The sequence below is a fragment of the Narcine bancroftii genome, chromosome 7 (assembly GCF_036971445.1).
Source record: "Narcine bancroftii isolate sNarBan1 chromosome 7, sNarBan1.hap1, whole genome shotgun sequence".
Taxonomy (NCBI): Eukaryota; Metazoa; Chordata; class Chondrichthyes; order Torpediniformes; family Narcinidae; genus Narcine; species Narcine bancroftii.
This window is the reverse complement of record NC_091475.1, coordinates 82,406,120-82,425,448: the sequence shown is the minus strand read 5'-3', so window position 1 is coordinate 82,425,448 and position 19,329 is coordinate 82,406,120. Positions and strand designations below refer to the sequence as shown.

The 19,329-nt window shown below is 45.4% G+C and overlaps 1 protein-coding gene across 17 annotated transcripts in view; it reads right to left on the bottom strand.

Annotated features, from left to right (window-relative positions):
- Positions 1-19,329, bottom strand: part of dock9b (dedicator of cytokinesis 9b) — a 346,813-nt gene that overhangs the window by 189,408 nt on the left and 138,076 nt on the right. For all 17 annotated transcript variants that reach the window (XR_011341986.1, XM_069890523.1, XM_069890538.1 and 14 more), the window contains one exon: positions 10,546-10,635. Coding sequence is in view for 16 of the 17 variants with exons in the window: in XM_069890523.1 (XP_069746624.1) it covers positions 10,546-10,635 (90 nt within the window). In the remaining variant the exon portion in view is untranslated. The remainder of the gene's footprint in view (positions 1-10,545; positions 10,636-19,329) is intronic.

Genomic DNA, 19,329 nt, shown 5'->3' with positions numbered 1-19,329 from the left:
CCTCTGCATCCAACATATAATTCTCCGCAATTTCCACCGTCTACAATGGGATTTTACCACCAGACACATCTTCCCTTCCCCTCTCTACTTTCCATAGATATTGTTCCCTCCGCAACTCCCTCATCACTTCCCACCAATCGTTCCCTTGTTACCTACCCCTGTGACCAAAAGAAATGCTACACATGGCCTCACATCTCCTTGCTCACCACCATTTGAGGCCCCAAACTGTTCTTCCAAATAACATTTCACCTGTGAATCTGCTGAGGTCATTTATGCCATCCAGTGGTCCCGATACGGCCTTCTCTACATCAAGGTGAAAGGGTGCAGATTGGGAGATCACTTCATTGAGCACCCTCGCTCTGTCCACTGTAACAGCAAGAACCTCCCAGTAGCCAACCATTTCAATTCCACACACCACTTCCATGGCTTCACGAACTTCCAAACCAAAACCACCCACAAATATCGTCTTGGCAGTCTCTGACAAGATAGTATTCATATTGCCTTCTCCAATTTCTGCTAATCCTCTCCCCACTGAGATACTCATCTCCCACTGAGACACCGATCCATATAACACCATTACATACGTTTTGCCTGGACAGGAGATAGAACCACACCCACTACAATTTGGTACTTCTTTACTTGCTCATTGCAAGGGATGCCAATTGATCAGATCAACATTTCAACTTCATAGCTCTGAGGTTCTGGAACACCATCCTACAACCTCTCTTGCTTCCCAATACCCACTTCCCCTTACTTGATTAGTGCCTTCCTTGGGAAGGTGGGCCAGAGTCCTGGAGTCCCACTGAGATTGGCACAGTGCCATTCCAGGATATTTGAGGATAGATGGGTTTTTACAACAACCCGCCAGATGGTCAACAATGCTGAGAGTGGCTTTTTATTCCAGATTTATTCAATTATTCAAATATAAAAATTCCCAGCTGCTGTGGTGAAGTTTGAACTTTTATGTCTGGATCAAATGACCTGGAATCTGGCTACTTGCCCAGTGACTTAACCACTGTGCTACTGTGCTAAAACAGTGCTTATGTGGCTTGGTGTCGCATTGTTACTCCTGTGAACTATTTGGGGATGTTTAAATGTAATGTAACTGGCTGCGGTGTATTTGCTGTTGTTGGACATCCATTCAAGTCACACCAGATCTCCGTGTGAATAGAACAGCAAACTATGGCTGCAATCAGGCTTCCCAGGAAGGCAGCCCAGTGGGTAGATTCTCCATCCCTCAGCAACAAACACCCAGGTTCCATCCTAACCTGCCCATTGTTTGTACACAGTGAGCACATTACCCTGGCGACAGCCTTTGTTTCCCCATCTACTCCCCAGGTGCTCAAGTCACCTCCCACATCCCAAAGACATGAAGATCAGTGGGTTAATTGGGCACTGCAATTTTCCCCCAGTGTGTAAGTGAAGTGGTGGAATCAGTGAGGTGTTGATGGCAATATGGGGAATTTTTTTTAAAAACAGATTAATATAAGATCAGTGTAGACACTGAAAATCTACTATGTACAGATACTTCCCGACTTATGACCTACGTCCATCCACATAAACAAATATAAAATTTATGCGGTTTATGTTGTATTTGACAAACTAGAACAGGGATACAGGGCACATAAGAGCCAAAATGTGCCTACTTACTTTGTTAGTAGGCGTCCAGGGGTCCTTAAGCTGGGTGCAATCATCTTGATTCCCATGTGCATGTGCGAGTCTTGGGTTCGCGTATTGGAGTTTGGTTGGTACGTGCATGAGAGTTAAGAGCACGAATTCAATATCGTCAGGGCACTTAACTCTCGCACATGCATACAGGAATCAAGCCTGCGAACGCTGACTAACAATGCAAGTTTGGACCAGAACGTGGAAAGATTCGCCAAGATTCAGCAACAAATTCAGAAAGCTTTAAGTTGTTATCGTTGAATACAAGATGAAAAAAAGATGTGATTAAAAAGTTTGCTTTAAGACTTTGGTACTTCACGCATGCAGGTAAAATTCCTTCAGCCCAATTTACGGTCATAAATCGGGAGTACATGTATATGGCTATAAATGTATCATTATTAATGAGTGGTTGATGATCTAATGAACTCAGTAGCACATGCTGTATCTCTTCGAGTCAAGTCGAGGAGTAGAGACAACGAGAAAGGAAAATCAGAGTTTATTTTTTAATCTGGACTCTGTGCATGTTCTGTAGTCTGTGATACCTCTCTAACTACCTTGCATTTGTGTGGCACTTTCACATCCCCAGGGTTCCATGGGAGAGTCATCCAAAAGCTCAGTTCCAGGGACTGTGAACCACAGGAGCAGGGAGGTTCTGGAAGGGGTATCCGAAGCTCACCAAAGACATAGCTACCATAACGGGGAGCTAAAAAAGAGAGTTGGCAGATGCTGAGGTCGAGTGCGGTACACAAACGTGGTGGAGAAACTCAGCAGGCCAGGGAGCATCTGCAGGAAGTAAAGGCAATCAACATGTCAGGCCTGAGCCTGTTGGGTCCAGGCCCCAAGCATTGACCACCTTTTACTTCCTACAAATGTTGCCTGACCTGCTGATTTTCTCCAGCACGCTTGTGTACTGCATCATAACATAGAACTCCGAACGTACAAGAATTGGTTGGCTTATAAACCTCCTGGAGCAAGAGGAGGTGATGCGAGTGCAGTACAACTTCCATAACCACCTTGTTGTAGTTTAGCCTTGGAAATGAATCATTTAACAATTTCACACACTATGCAAATAATTTCTAATTCCAAAATTCTATAGCTAACTGAAGAGTTTTATTTGGAACTTGCTTTACAAGTTGAACAGGTTCTATTGCAAATGAGTGGAGATCAGTCTGTACTCTCATATTCCTTTCCATTGTCAAGCTGAGAGAATGGGTGGGTTCAAAGGTCAAACTGTGTGGATTTCCCCAAGTAAAGCCACAGATGCTAGGGTCCAGTGCCACACACAAAACTGCTGGACAAACTCAGCAGGTCACACAGCATGATTTCAGATTTATTGTTGGAGTACATACGTGACATCACATGCAACCCTGAGATTCTTTTTCGTGCAGACGAGGAAGAATCACTACTTATTGGTAGTGGAAAAAACCTGTACTCAATGTACACATGTAAACAAATAAAGAAATGTAAACAAGCTGTGCAAATCAGAGAGAAAAAAAATAATTGAAGTGCCAAAGTAAGAATCTTTATATGAGCCCTGATTGAATTTGTTGTTGAGGAGTCTGATGGTGGATGGGTAGAAGCTGTTCCTGAACCTGGTGGTGTGAGTCTTGTGACACCTAGACCACTTTCCAGCGAGAACAGAACATGTGCTGGGTGGTGTGGATCCTTGATGATTGCTGCTGCTCTCCCACAGCAGTGTTCCCTGCATCCATAGGTAACCAATGTTTTGGGCCTGAACCTTTCATCAGGAGCGTAGAATGTGCTGAATAAAAAGGTAGAGGTGGAGGAGGAAGAAAGAGGAGTGGGGAGCAACAGGCTACCAGGTAAGAGATGGATACAGATGGGAGGATAAAAGAGAAGTGATGGGTGGCGAGGGCAGAGGGTGAAGAAGGGTAGCGGCCTGATAGGAGAGGGAAGGAAAAGGAATTGGGAGCTGGAAGAGAGGAGACAGAGTGGGGAAGAAGTTACCAGAAATTGGAGTTGGATATTGATGCTGTCTGGTTGGAGGCTGCCAAGACAGAGTACAAGGTGTTGTCCCTACAATTTGTGAGTGGCCTTGGTTTGGCAGCACATGAAGCCATAGATAGACGTGTCGGTGTGCCAATGGTGTGTGGAAATGAAGTGGCTGGCTGTGAGCCATATAGTAATGCTGACATGTTTATAGTAACATTCCAGAGTACCATGATGAAAAGTTTCTTCCGTAACCCTTGGGAAACAAAGCGATTTTCAAAAGAAACCTCCAGAGAAAGCAGGCAGAGAGTCCAGTTGATTTTTGAAGAGGACTGTTGTAGATTCAGTTACCCATGACTAACCAATGACAGGAAAGAAAATCCTCCCAGTTATATTCTCCACTAGACAGTTGCCAAACCGGTTTCACAAATAAGCCTTGGCAATGATCAAAGCTGTAGCAAATCTAACATCAAGGCAGCAGTGCAGGGCAATTAATTTTGGAAGCTATTTTTTCTTGTACCTAAACCTCCCAAGAATTTCTCATCCTTTACCGAAACCAGAATGACTGAATGCCAGAGTTCACGAGAACTGCAGCACTACAAGCAGGAACTTGACGCTGCACAAGAATGCTTGGTCAGAGGAGAGGTACAATGTTGCAGAGCGTAGAATTGCTATCTCAAAGCCTTAGAGATCCCACTCGACCATGAGCCTGTCGCACGTTCTCCCCATGTCCACGTGGGTTCCCCCACCCCACCCTGGGTACTCCAGTTCCGTCCCTCAACAGCTGAGGGATGAACTGGCCACTGTGAGTTGCCCCAGTGTCATCATATGGTAACATTTGGGGACATTGACTGTAAAATGGGGTGAATGAAGTGGGATTGGAGTAACTGCTTGGTGGTCAGAACAGACTTGATGGGCCTGTGTTCTATTTTCTTAAGGGGAAAAAAAACACTTCCCAACAGATAAAAGAGTCAGACTCATTTAACTGTAGTCAACGTGCTGCCTCACAATGCCTTTGAGCACCAGACTCCCACAATCCTCCCATCACTCCCTTCTCTCTCCCAAGCACATCTGCTATTCCTTCACTGTCAGCGATCCCTCCTTGTCACTCAGTTTTATGTACCTCAACCAAATTCCCACCCCAGCCCTCCCCAAACCAAGGCACTCCCAAAGACGAACATTCTCCCATCTTCTCTTCCAGTCCAAATCAGAAGAGCAAACCTTTTTATTTAAATAAGAGAGCTGTGGGATAAACAGGCTAAAATACTTCGGCCTCCAGGTCTGGCTTCTACACAGCAGAAACTATGATGCACAGAGTACTGTCCTGAGCATATCACGGAAGGAATTATAAGCACTGCTGCATTCAAAGTTGGTTCATTAGAACAAATTCATCATTTTTTATTAAACAAGAAACTCTACAGATGCTGGGTTGAAGCCAATATAAAATCGTGCTGGAAAAACGCAGCAGGACACACAGTATCTGTTGGAAGTAAAAGGGCAACCAACATTTCGGACCAGGCATAAAAACAGGTGGAAGGCTGAATAAAAGATTGGGGGTGGGGGGACAGAGGAACGAGGAAGGGGCAGAAGCACAGGCTGACAGACCATCATAAATGGACACAGGTAGGACAGTAAAAGAAAAAATAAACGATCACCTCCACTTTTTTTTCTCCCTATCCACCTGGACCTTTTACTTACAAGCCTATGCTCCTCCCCTTCCCCTTCCTCCCTCTTTTTCCCCCACCTCCGCTTTTTTCTACCCTGTATCCACCCATAGCCTCTTACCTATAAGCCTGTACTCCTCCCCTTTCCCTTCCTCCCATCTCTTCCTCCCCCCCACCAACAGATTCAGGCATCTATCGGTTTTTGGTTGTACCTGACAAAGGGCCCAGGCCTGAAACGCTGGTTACCTTTTACTTCTGGGTGACCATTTTCTATTTTAATTCTTCTTGGTGCCCAGCACCGTTTTTATAAAACAAATCAATTTGTGGACAAACCAAAGGCTGAACCTGCTTAACTTTTCTCCAAACATTAAGACGATTTACAACAATGACCTCATGCACCGTACCCTCAACATTGTCAATCAATGATGGCTCACAGCTCCAATGACCTCTGTTCAATCCTCCGCTCGGCATTGCCTGTGTGGAGTTTGCACTGTGACCGCGTGGGTTTCAGCCCCCAAGAGTTCTGGTTTGCTCCATACATCCCGAAGATATAACAAATCAGTGAGTTCAAGGGCAGCTGTAAATAGTCCCCAGTGTGTTGGTGAGTGGTGGGATATGGGGAGATGAGGGGTTGAGTGGAACAAGAATAGGTGACAGAGAAAATGCCTAGAGAATAGGCATGCTCTGTGAGCCAGCACAGATGATGGGCCAAATTATATCAGAAAATGTAGGCAATTTTTTCAGTCCCATTCAGTTTATGACTCCATCTACTGCCCAACAAAAAATTTGTTTTGAAGTTTCCAATTGATCCTTTGCCCCAAGGTTTTGGTGGCAGTGGTATCTAGATCACCATTGTTCGATCTGAGGACAAGCTCCCAGATACCACCCTTGAATTTTAAGGTCCTGGTGTGCGTCCACACTCCCAAAATTGGCAATACAAAAACACTAATATCACTGAGAGTATTTAGTACCTATTTTCTGTTTGTATTTATTGTCTTTTTGTTAATTCAATTAAGTTCACTGCAGTGAAACCACTTGTGAATGTAAATGCCTTGTATATTCAACCCTGCTCTCACTGGCCGGCTCATGAGTTCCCCACCCCCCACTCCTTTATTCCCCATAAAGGCTGTCATGCTACAACCTTTCCCGCAGTTTGAGTCCGGGTCAGTGAGAGCCAGCAATGCTGTCCATCTCTACCTAATAAAAGCCTTCGGTTCCAGTTACTTCAGTCTTTTGGTTAATTGATCGTTCATCAATTTTATTTGCTTCCTCAGAATAGGAACAACTCAGAACAGTTGTTTCTGTCATTTTTCTTTACAACTACTTGTTTGGCTGCAGCAGGCGAGAACTGCTCAGAATTTTGTTTCAGAACCTTATTATTGTTGTTAATTTTTTTTGAGAATTTTGGATTTTGTTGTATACGTACGCTGCATGACAAAAAACTCAACATCATCAAATGGACAGGGCTTTCAAGAAGGTTTTCAGTACGCTTGCCTTCATGGTCGAGACACGGAGTGGAAAAATCGCGGAGTCACGTTGCAGCTACAGAACTTTTGTCAGGCCACGTTTGGGGCACTGTGTGCCATCTTGTCATAACACGACTGTCCTGGAGGCTGAGGGACAACCTGATTGATGCACGTAACACAATTGATATTGTGGACAAGTCAGAGTCCTTAGTCCAGGGTGGAAATGTTAAAGGACGGAGAGCACAGATTTAAGTTTGCAGGTGGAAAGTTTAAAATGTGCAAAGTGATTTTTAAACTCTATATATATATATATATATATATAAAAACACAAGGAGTGGTGGGAGTGGTGGGTGCCTTAAATGCACTGCCAGGGGAGATAGGGCAGATAGATGAGCACAGTTAAGGGAGGCATATGAACATCAGGGAACAGAGGGATATGGACCATCAGCAGGCAGGAAGGATGGGTTAGCATGATGGGCATAGACAGGCTGAGCCAGAGAACATAAAACACAAGAACGAGGAGTGAATCGGCCATCCAGCCTGTCATGAACATAACCTCACAAAAATTTGTTAAGTTTGACCAAGCCGTAAAGAGCTGCCTCCAGTATGGCCCCACCCATGAGGTAAAGAGAAGCAGGGCAGAGTTCCTTCAGGGAGTGTCCATGGATTCGCCTCCTGCAACCGCATGGCCTCCTGTCCATTCCAGCGGTGAACCTGTGCTCACCACAATCTGGAAGCAGCAATTCCTCTTCATCTCTGTCCACAACCAACCTCAATCTCACCTGCCAGTGGAAACGACTTTCCTGTCTTATCTTATCTAATCTTTTCATACTTCAGGTTTCTATAAGATTCCCTCTCATTCTTCTAAACTCTAACAGAAATCGTCCCAGGTGACTCGATCGAGCCTCATCAGCTAACCCCATCATGCCCAGAATCAGCCTCGTCTGCATCTTTTCTCAAGTAAGGAGACCCAGAACCGCAAACAGTATACTTCAGGTGCAGCCTCACCAGAAGTACAATTGGAGCAGAACCACTTAAATTCAGTCCCGATCAAAGAATACAGTACACGCAGCCACTGAAGAAACTCAGCAGATCACGCAGCATCCATAATAAGTAAAGGGTTACCAACGTTTCGGGCCTGAACACTTCATCAAGAATAAGGAAAAATAGGTACCTGATTTAAAAAAAGGTGGGGGGGGGGGGAGGGGGAGGGAGGAGAAGGTGGAGGAGCACATGCTAACAGGTAAGATGGATACAAGCAGAGAAGAAGAAGCTGAGAAGTGACAGGTGAGGGAGCTCTCTGAAAGGAGAGGAGGGGGAAGGGGGTAGAGAGCTGGAGGGGTTAGGCTCGGGAGGGGTTTAATGGAATTTAGGAAAGTCAATATTGATGCCTTCTGATTGGAGGCTGCTGAGACAAAATAGAAAGTGTTGTTCCTTTAATTTGTGGGGGCCTTCGATTTAGCAGTACACAAGGCCATGGACAGACATATCAGTGTGGCAATGGGGTGTGAAATTGAAATAGTTGGCCATTGGGAGATTCTTACTGCTGCAGTGGACAGAACAAAAGTGCTCAACAAAACAATCTCCCAGTCTGTATCCAGTCTCCCTAATGTAGAGGAGGCCACGTCGGGAACACCAGATACAGTAACTGACACTTCTCAGATGAAGTGTTGCTTCACTGGAAAGGACTATTTAGAGCTCTGAATGGTGCTGAGGGAGGAGATGCAAATCCAAGTGTCACATTCCTTCCAGTCAAAGAGGTAGGTACCGAGGGACATTTGGTGAATGGGGATAAGTGGACGAGGGAGTGCCAGATGGAGCAACTAATCCCTACAGAGAAGGGAGGGGAGGGGGAAGGTGAAGATATGTCTGGTGGTGGGATCAAGTCGCACATGGATGAAGAGACTGGTGGGGTGGCAGGTGAGGATGAGGGAAACCCTGTCCTTGTGGCATCTCGCAGGGGTGGCAAGTGAAAGGTCAGGGCAGATGTGCGGGTACTAGAGGAAATGCGAGTGAAGGCTGAGTTAATGACAGTTGAGGGAAAGTCACGTTTTCTGAACAAGGGGGAACATTGGTGTCCTGGAATGGAAGGCCTCATCCCAGGAGATGACAGTTTTGCGTTGTGCACTTGACCCCAACATCTGCATATTTTCTTGTTTACACACAACCATATATTATTTTTTTTTAAATTTAGACATACAGCATGGTAATAGGCCCTTCTGGCCCATGAGTCCATGCCACCCAAATATGCCAATTAACCTACAACCCCATACGTTTTGAAGGATGGGAGAAAACCAGAGGACCCAGAGGGTACCTTGAAGTAGGGTTCAGGCCCGAAATGTTGGTAACCCTTTACTTCTATCGATGCTGCATGGCCTACTGAGTTTCTCCAGCACATTTGTGAATTGCAGACAAACTTGGATTGTTTTCTCTGGAATGTTGGAGGCTGAGAGGGAGGAGGGGGCATCTGATGGAGATTTATAAAATCATGAGAGGGATTGATAGGGCGAAGTTAGAATCTTTTCCCCAAGTTAAAAGCATCACAAGCATGTGTTTAAGGTGAGGAGAGGGAGATAAATGGGGCAAATATTTTACACAGAGTGGTGAGTGTCTTAATGAGCTGCCAGGAGTAGTTGAGATCTTCTAATAGCAGTGCTTAAGAGGCATCTAGATCAGCTATGCTCAGCCTTTTTATGGTTATGCTGCCACCCCACCCCCCACAACTTTGGAGTCTGCACAGAGTTCACGGTACCCCTTCCTCGTGAAGCAGTGAAGTTTTGGTTTCTCCCATATTTCTCTCCTACTGACTGCAAGGTGTAAGGAGAACAAGGCTTTTACTTAAATGTGCTGGCTTCTCCGGTGGGGGGGTGGAGTTGTGGGCGTAGGGCCCCCTTTGAGAGTGGCTGATCTATACAGACACATGGATAAGAAGGCTTATCTGTCAGGTGCAAGTAGCAGAGTTTTACTTTGATTTGGACATCATGTGTGACCTGTTCCTGTGCTGCACTGCTCTGTGGCTTACATTCTTCCCAAGTCGATGATGTACATTTACTGACAGAACCTTGCACACTCTCTTAACCTATCCATATCTCCCTGCAGACTCTGTGTCCTCTACACAGTTTACTTTTTCACTCAATTTACTGTCATCTGCAAACTTAAATATGCTACACTCGGTCCCCTCTTCCAAACCATTATCATGAACAGTTGCGAGTCCACTGCCAATCCCTGCAGCACTCTGTTCACCACTGATCGCCAACCAGATAAATAATAGTTTAGCCCCCAACTCCATGCACTCTTATCTTATAGATCAATCTTTTAGTTGGCACCTTATCGAACAGGAACATCTACCTGTTCCCTTCTATACACTGCATTTGTTATACCCTCAACAAACTCAAACATGACCTGCCCTCCCCAAATCCATGCTGCAACTGTCTGTTGTAACAACTTCTATCCAGATGCCTCACTATTTCATCCTGAATGATAATTTTAAGGATTTGTTTGTGTGCCATGTTGTTCTACGTACCCCTAAATTCTGGATGCTTCCCTCCAGAGGAGATGGTCTTTCTACAGTTATCTTGTCACGTCAAATCTGGACATCTCAGTCACCTCAACCTGATCAACCTACACTCACTGAAATGCATCTTAGTCCAGGCATCCTCCTGAGTGAACCCACCTTGTCACTCAATAACTAATGCCTTCCAGCAGTGAGTTGGTTCAGCCATTTATGTCAAATAACAAATCCATAAGGTCCCAGGTTAAACCTGCAGCTTCTACTAATCACTGTTCTGTGAGTGACTTACTTCTGTGACGAGCAAGCTTTGAGCTTCTCTCCTGGCATTCTCCGGCACTGTGGAGCACAGCGTCCGCCCATGACGTTTCAAGGTCTTGATCTGATAAGACAGCAAAAGAAAACAGTTTTCAATTCAAATACAAAACTTCCAGAACTGAAGTATAACTCCACAGGTACTGGAAATCTGAACTGAAGGAAATCTTGGGATGCACAGCATCTGAGGACAGCGGGGCACAGCTGGTCTCAGACAGAATGATGTGAGGATTTTCTTGCTGTTTACCGAGAGCAGTTCGTAAGTTTAAGTGTGATCAAAAGACTGATCCAGTTTGTCAGCGACACCCTGATGTAGATGATGAGAGAAAGCAGTGACACGTCTTTCTTCACAGTAAGTACAACAATCGTACACCAGTACTTCCAAAACTTCAGAAAATTCACACACAAGCACACACACACAAACCTGCAAACTTGCACCTCCATTAACACTGCTTACAAACCCACATATATGCCCATACACACACACCTTATTACCCAACCAACCACACCTACCCTGCCCAAGACCTCATTTCCAAATGCCACCATTGAATACTCAAATCAGTTTCATTTTTCCAAGTAATCTTCTCAAACATTGGGCACAATGCCACCTTGAAACCCAACATGGGCAAAAGGCTCGGGCAGGCGAGATGGATTAAGAGGTGCAGACAGCTATTGGGGTCACTCAAAGGGCAGAAAAAAGCAGGGAAAGATTGGATCCTGACGGGTCCAAAAAAATGTTCATCTGGAACATACACTGAACTCTCATACTGTCAGGGGTAAAACAGCTCAACTGGAGACTCTGTCTCCAGGTTCTTTCTTTGGCTTGGCTTCGCGGACGAAGATTTATGGAGGGGGTAAAAGTCTACATCAGCTGCAGGCTCGTTTGTGGCTGACAAGTCCGATGCGGGACAGGCAGACACGGTTGCAGCGGCTGCAGGGGAAAATTGGTTGGTTGGGGTTGGGTTTTTCCTCCTTTGCCTTTTGTCAGTGAGGTGGGCTCTGCGGTCTTCTTCAAAGGAGGTTGCTGCCCGCCAAACTGTGAGGCGCCAAGATGCACGGTTTGAGGCGTTATCAGCCCACTGGCGGTGGTCAATGTGGCAGGCACCAAAAGATTTCTTTAGGCAGTCCTTGTACCTTTTCTTTGGTGCACCTCTGTCACGGTGGCCAGTGGAGAGCTCGCCATATAACACGATCTTGGGAAGGCGATGGTCCTCCATTCTGGAGACGTGACCCATCCAGCGCAGCTGGATCTTCAGCAGCGTGGACTCGATGCTGTCGACCTCTGCCATCTCGAGTACTTCGACGTTAGGGATGAAAGCACTCCAATGGATGTTGAGGATGGAGCGGAGAGAACGCTGGTGGAAGCGTTCTAGGAGCCGTAGGTGATGCCGGTAGAGGACCCATGATTCGGAGCCGAACAGGAGTGTGGGTATGACAACGGCTCTGTATACGCTTATCTTTGTAAGGTTTTTCAGTTGGTTGTTTTTCCAGACTCTTTTGTGTAGTCTTCCAAAGGCGCTATTTGCCTTGGCGAGTCTGTTGTCTATCTCATTGTCGATCCTTGCATCTGATGAAATGGTGCAGCCGAGAAAATGTCACGGTACTCAAATTTCTTCAAAGAGGCTTCGGGATAGGTGGACTAAAGTGTGCTCATAGATGCAGCTTTCAGAAGATGTTGAAGCAAATGTTTATGGGCTCCAGCATTTTTGTCCCTCCCTGAAAGCCCCAGAGATTTGTTGCACCAGATTAGCACACCTTTCATCCCCTGGGTAACTAATGATGCCCATTCACACATCTCCAGTCACATGACACAGAGATGACTCAAATTGCACCTCCACAGCATTGTAAGGAATGGCATCAAAAGCATATAACACTAATAAATGATTTACTGAAATTGGGAGAGAGAGAGAGAGAGGGGGGGGGAGGGGGAAGATAGAGAGGCACACAGGGAGGGAGGGGGAGGGATGAAGGGGGGGAAGAGAGGAGGGGTGGAGAGCTGTGAGGGGGAGGGATGGGTATGGAGGGCAAGAGAGAGGAAGGGAGGGGAAGGAGAACATGGGAATGTGGGGGAGGGAAGGGGAGAGAGTGAGGGGGGAAAGAAGAAACTCATTTTGCCTAACGTGGGAAGGTATGCATGAATGTAAAAAGTCGGTTGGGGACTCACTCACTCACATGTAGGGGTGCCCACAGGTCAGGTAACTGGAACCTGGGGTATAGTCCTTACAGGCCAGATGATGCAGATTTCCACCCCTGTGGGTAGTCAGTTAACCAGATGGGTTTATACATGCATTCACTAGTTCCCTGTACTTACCAAGGCTAACTCCATCTTTTCTTTAATTCTGAATTTAGTTCTACACCTGTGTAGGATAATTTGGTCCTTGGTCTTAAGATTTTTAATTCTAGCACTAGGTTAGTGAATCAGTGAAACCAATTCTGCACCACCGCTACACTCCAACAACAGTCACACAACGTGGGAATTTGGCCCGTCACATCCAGGCTGACCATTAAGAATGATGAATGCCAACTCCATTCTCCAGCGCCCTCTGACTCTATAGCACCTTGGGTGCTCATCAATATGTTTCTCAAATAATTCTGCCTGTTTTGACACAAGATGAAATTTCAAGATTCCTTTATTGTGGTGTATACAAAATGTAATAATACACAAAATGTGTCATCGTTTGTCAGCCGTAAAGGTAAACAGAGGTGCCACAAGCATTGCCCTGCACCTCCACCCAGAAGAGAAAAGAGAAGCCCTTCAGATGAACCGAGTGCCTGTGGATTCGCCTCCTGCACTCGCATAACCTTTGCAGCCACACTGCCTCCTATCCATTCCAGAGCTCTTGCTTCCCAACCTCTGATACGATCAGGGAGCTATCAGCACCCAATGCCCTGTGGGAGCCCTGCTCACTATCAGCACCTTCATGGATCCCAGTCCATGGCTCCAGCCATGGAGCCCCCACTAACCCATTGCTGAGATCTTCCTCACCCAGGCTTCTCCTTCGCAGCAGTACTCATCTACTCTGGTCCTCTGCGCCGTTCGCTGATACCTCAGAGTTTGCAACTTCTGAGAGCACCATCATCTTGGGCACAGATCTTCATAGTTTCAAAGATGTTCACCTTTGATCCCTTTGATGATACTGCAGAAACCTGTGGGTTGGGGTGTGAATTAAGATCAGCAATGTTTGGGTGAGCTCTAGTTTAAATTGGGAATTTTTGATCTGATTCAGCTGGGAATTACCGGGGTAATTGTCTTGCTTTGTTTGGACACTCAGATTGTGGACTCTCAAACACTCCACCAGAGGTGAGTTTAGAAATTCCATCGTGTTTTCATGGCATTGTTCATTGGAAATATCTGGTTTTTAAATTTAATCAATGGATCCTCACAGTTTAAAATATTCTACTGAGAAAGTGCAAATCATTTAATACAGTTAACTGGAGACACTGGTCACAACTTTGGACATAGTGGTCATGAAAGGGTTCTGCATTCAGGATCCAAACGGATTTGTAAAGTTACAAAGGCCACGACCCAGGAGGATTATGTCAAGTGCTTTTAAAATATCTCAAGTACTTTTTAAAATCAAGCAATGCGACCAAAAGTCAAGACGCACTGGGTGGAAAAACTCATCTATTTGAGAAGTTCAACAGAAAACATTGGCTGCCTTTTTTTGTCAGTAACGATCTCCCAAAAGGCCACTTAATCTTCCTACTCCACACACACTCAACTCCAAGGGTGAAAGGGTCAATGCCCATTTTCAACAACTCATTCCACATGCTGATTTTTTTTTTTAAACGATACAGCATGGTAGAAGGCCCTTCCAGCCCATGAAACCCATTCCACTCAACCCCATTCATTTTTGGAAGGTGGGAAGAAACCAGAGAACCAGAAGGAAACCCATGCAGATAAAAAGCAGATTCAAGAAGTAAAACACAAAAATCTGCAGACACCGTGGGTGAAGTAAAAACACAATGTTAGAGAAACTAAGCAGGTCAAGCAGTGTCCTTTATATTGCAAAGGTAAAATACAACCGACATTTTGGGCTTAAGCCCTTCATCAAAGTATAGAACAATGTGGGCAGGCGTCAGAACAAAAGTGGGGGGGGGGGGGTGAGAGGAGTGGAGCAAAGGCAGGTGATAGGTGAAGGGGGGGGGAAGAGACAGCAACGATCAAGGAGAGGAGGGATGGCAAGGAGGGGGAAGGGAGGGAGGAGAACTGGAAAGGGGAAGGAAAGGGGGGAGACAGAGGAGCGCAGGTGAGCAGAAACTTGAAAAGTCGACATTGATGCCATCTGGCTGGAGAGTGCCCAGATGGAAAATCAGGTGTTGCTCCTCCAAATTGTGGGTGGTCTTGGTGGGACAGTACATAAAGCCAAAGACAGACATGCGGGTGTGGGAGTATGAAGTTGGCCACTGGGAGGTTTCTGTCGCTGATGCAGATGAAGCAAAGGTGTTCAGCATATTCAAACCCGGGTCCCTAGCATTGTAATAATATTGCACTAACTGTTACGCTAAGCATGCCACAGTGGTGTGGAGACAATTCCTAGATGGATTTGAGGCATTGTGTAAAATAACAAGAATTGGGACATGTCTAAATGTATTCACAGCCTTAAACTACCTGTTGACAGCTTAATGAATCTTACTATGTTCATAATGGTTACAAGTTATGTGTACAATGGGTGCAGAGGACCTGCAATACTGAACTGTTGAATGCTGAGAAACTCAAGACGGATAGTGGAAATGCCTGCAATATGAGGTAGCTATGAATCCCAAATCAAGGTTGACTGCAGAGATACCATTTCACGATCATCGACTAGATCGGAACTCATTTTGGAAAGGGGAGAGGAGGCGGTGTGTGTTTTTACATTAATGCTGGGTGGTGCATGGACACTAGAGTTATGTCAGCCTCCTGATTTAGAGCAAATCTCAATTAAATGCAGGCCCTTCTATCGACCCCAAGAGTTCTCAACAGTGATTCTCGCTGGTGTTTACATCCCTCCTGATGCCGATTACAAGCAGGCACTTGCAGAGCTGCATAATGTGGTCAGTAAACAAGAGTCAGCCCAGCCTGATGCACTACAAATCTTAGTCAGTGACTTTAACCAGGCCTCTGTCAAGAAAACCCTCCCCAACTACCACAAGCAGGTCCCAGCACACTTTATCACTGCCACACAAAGATAAGGAAGGCCTCTATTCTTTCCTGAAACCACAACTTGGTAAGGCTGATCACCTGGAGCAAGACAGCCAGAAGGTGGTCACAGGAGGCTGAAGAACATGATGGGACTTCTAAAGTTAGCGGATTCAGTCATGTTCAAGGACTCTGCTGAGAATCTGAACGAGAACCCCAGGGCTGCAACAGATTTTATCAAAATACCTGTGGATGAATGCGTCCCCACCAAATCATCCAGGGTTTTCCCCAACCAGAAGCCCAGGATGAACAATGAAACCCAGAGCCTGCTGATAGTCAGATTGCAGGCATTTAAGTACAGAGATCCCAGATCAGTACAGCAGGAGCAGGTATGTCCTGCAGAAAACTATCTCCCGGGTGAAGTAGAGAGTCTGGATAAAGTTGGAAACAACGATGGACACCCGATAGCTGTGGCAGAGCCTAAATGTCATAACCAAAACCAAATCCAGTAAAGTGGCAGACAGCAAATCTTCTCTCCCAGAGGAACGCAACACCTTCTACGCCCAATCTGACAAAATTAACAGCAAAGAACCTCCCCTCTGCACCCTCAAATCTCCTGATGATGCCATACTGTTCGTACCTGAAGATGACATGCATGCTGCTTCCAAGAGAGTGAACCAAAGGAAAGAATCCGACCCAGACGGAGTACTTGGCCGAGTATTAAAAATTTATCTCACTCCAGCAGGGCCTGGTACCCACCTGTTTCAACAAGCACCAATCATACTGGCACCCAAGAAGAGTGTAGTAAACTGCCTTAATTATATCAACAGTGATGAAATGTTTTGAAAGGCTGGCAATGAAGATGAAGCATATCAGCTCCTGAGCTGTGATATGTTCCAGTTCATCTATCGTAGTTGTAGCGACTTCCTTGAAGTTGCTTGGAGGCTAAATTAGGCATTTATCCGTAACATTTTTACAATAATTTCTAACACAAATGGAGATGGATTTTAAATCCTTTACTCTTAACAACAACACATTGAAAGAGGCTTAAAAGATATTCAACTGATAATTAAATGATACTGAACAGTCAATGGAAATTAAATTTCCCTAACTCACCCTCCTTCAGGTTTCAACTGCCAATGCTTGCTGAATAACCTTCTTTTAAACACTGCCGATCAGCCGCGCATGCTCCAACCACCGTGCATGGCGGGCCGAGCCCTACGCGCATGTACTCCACATTACAGCTGTTCACCGCCGGGCCTAAACCAAGCGTGCATGGGTCAGGCCCAAACCAAGCGTGGATGCGTCAACCCTGGCCATGGCACACGCTTACTGACGGACATGCCGGCCCCGGTTGAAGTCGCCGCCGCCAAGCCAACCGCAAATGCACCAGCCATGTGAGCAGCCCCAGACCACGCACACAAAGAGGCCCACCGACCGCTGGTGCCAGCGGCCAAAACAGCAGGTAAGTAATGAGCTTATGTCTCTTATACCAGCCTCTAACTATTAAGACACTATGGCTATAATTATAACTATCAATATAAATGGCTCATTGAGTCAATATAATAAACAATTAACGACCTATCATTCAAATGTTATCAGGCCTTTTTTTCATCTTTACCACCACCCAGCAGTCCGTGTACAGACAAAGTACAAACATAAATCCAACAAAATAAAGTCAGTTTATACTTATTACAGTTCCTTCATCTACTGTAGAATCTATGAGCAAAAAAAAAATTGACCAGCAAAACTCGGATCTTCCTCAGACAGAACAGACACAGCTTTCTGCTTAAATTTAACATGAGGTTCGTCTTCAGCAAGTTGTTTGGATTTCTTCCTTTTTCCAGAATTCCGCTTCTCAATTTGAACTTTCAGAACCAGATTTTGATGATTTATCTGATTCTCTCGATTTCAATGAATGAGTCTTCTTATCTTCCCAGCAACAGGATTGTTTGTATTTTCCTTTCCTTGCCACAGTTGGTCATAGACATGGTCAAATTTGAATTCTTCAAACTCATCAACATCCTCATCATTGGATGAATCCTTCTGTAAAGAAGAAGACTGGTTCCACTTATGGCTCCTACAAATTCTTCAAATAGAAATCTAGTCTTTTCAACCTTTCTGGCTTCTATTGTATTTCCCTACAATTCAAGATCCAATTCTACCACTTCAAATTCAGTCTCATTTTCTGACAGTTCATTATGAAGCCTTTTCTTTGATTCTCTTTCTCTGCATTCAATTCTTTCAATAAAAAAGTAATTCTCTCATTATCTTCCGAGAAGTTACGAACCTTATCTGGAGTTAAAAGATCATGGGATACATTGGTATTTCTGCTTTCAGCCCTGCCATAGTAAACACAAAGTTTGTTACATTGCTGGAATGAAATTTCTCTTTCTTTCTGCATCGTTATCAACTGGGCCTTCCAGTTATTTAATTTTTAATACTGTAGCGGTCCATAAACTAAATCGCGACCTGGCTCACAAAATGGGCGGTGAACACGGCGATCGCAAGGGCCCTGCAGGGACCAAAGGCCGACTTGCTGTGTGACTTCCGGCATGGTGGGAAATAACACGCAACAGCGTGAACACCAACCAGTCAGAGGTCGGCACTGCGATGACGTCACTCCTGTCATCAGAGGCAGGGAGTGAATATAAACGAAGCTGCCAGAGCAATAAATCAGTCTTTGACCTCGACTTGACTCTGTGTGTGTGTGTGTGTGTGTGTGTGTGTGTGTGTGTGTGTGTGTGTGTGTGTGTGTGTGTGTGTGTGTGTGTGTGTGTGTGTGTGTGTGAGAGTGCGTGTGTGTGAGAGTGCGTGTGTGTGAGAGTGCGTGTGTGTGAGAGTGCGTGTGTGTGAGAGTGCGTGTGAGTGCGTGTCGTTTTTATTCACACACGCTACATCAGTGACCCCAGCAGGACCAACCGGCAGTTGGACCCAAAGATGATGGACCAAGCAGCTCTCCACGCGATCTTACTAAGCTGCCAATGTTCTGGGTGTCACAGCCACACGTGTGGCTCAAACAGGCCGAGGTCCATTTTGACCTTTGACAGATCAACGCCGATGACGACGCTCGCAATTACCATGTACTGAGCTCGCTCAACCATGACACGGAAGCAAGGGTTGTTGATTTCCTACGGTAGCCACTGGACCAAGGCAAATACAATGCCCTCAAAGAGCTACTAACCTGTACTTTCAGGCTATCATGGCATGAATGCACCGCCCGTCTATTTCATCTTGATGGTTTGGAGGACAGGGCCCCATCCGCCCTCATGAAGGAGATGCTTGCACTCGCCGAGGGGCACAAGTCTTGTCTGCTCTTTGAGCAGAGTTACCTGAAGCAGCTGGATAATGAAGAACAAATCTATAACCTTTATCATATAAAACTTTCTTAACCAGGTTAAACTCTCTTCTTCAATAGAGTTTGACTCAAATCTAGGTAGAATTTTTTAATCCCCTTCATAATTCAAAGGTCCGTTTTCTCTAGCTCTTCTCATTGCAAAACCAAGTATCCTCGCTCTTTTCTGATAGTTTAAAAATCTAATCAGGATAGATCGAGGTCTCTGATTAGGCCCCAGCTTTGGTCTAAGAGCTCTATGAGCTCTCTCAATTAAAACCTTGTCCTCAAAGTGTTCTTCTCAG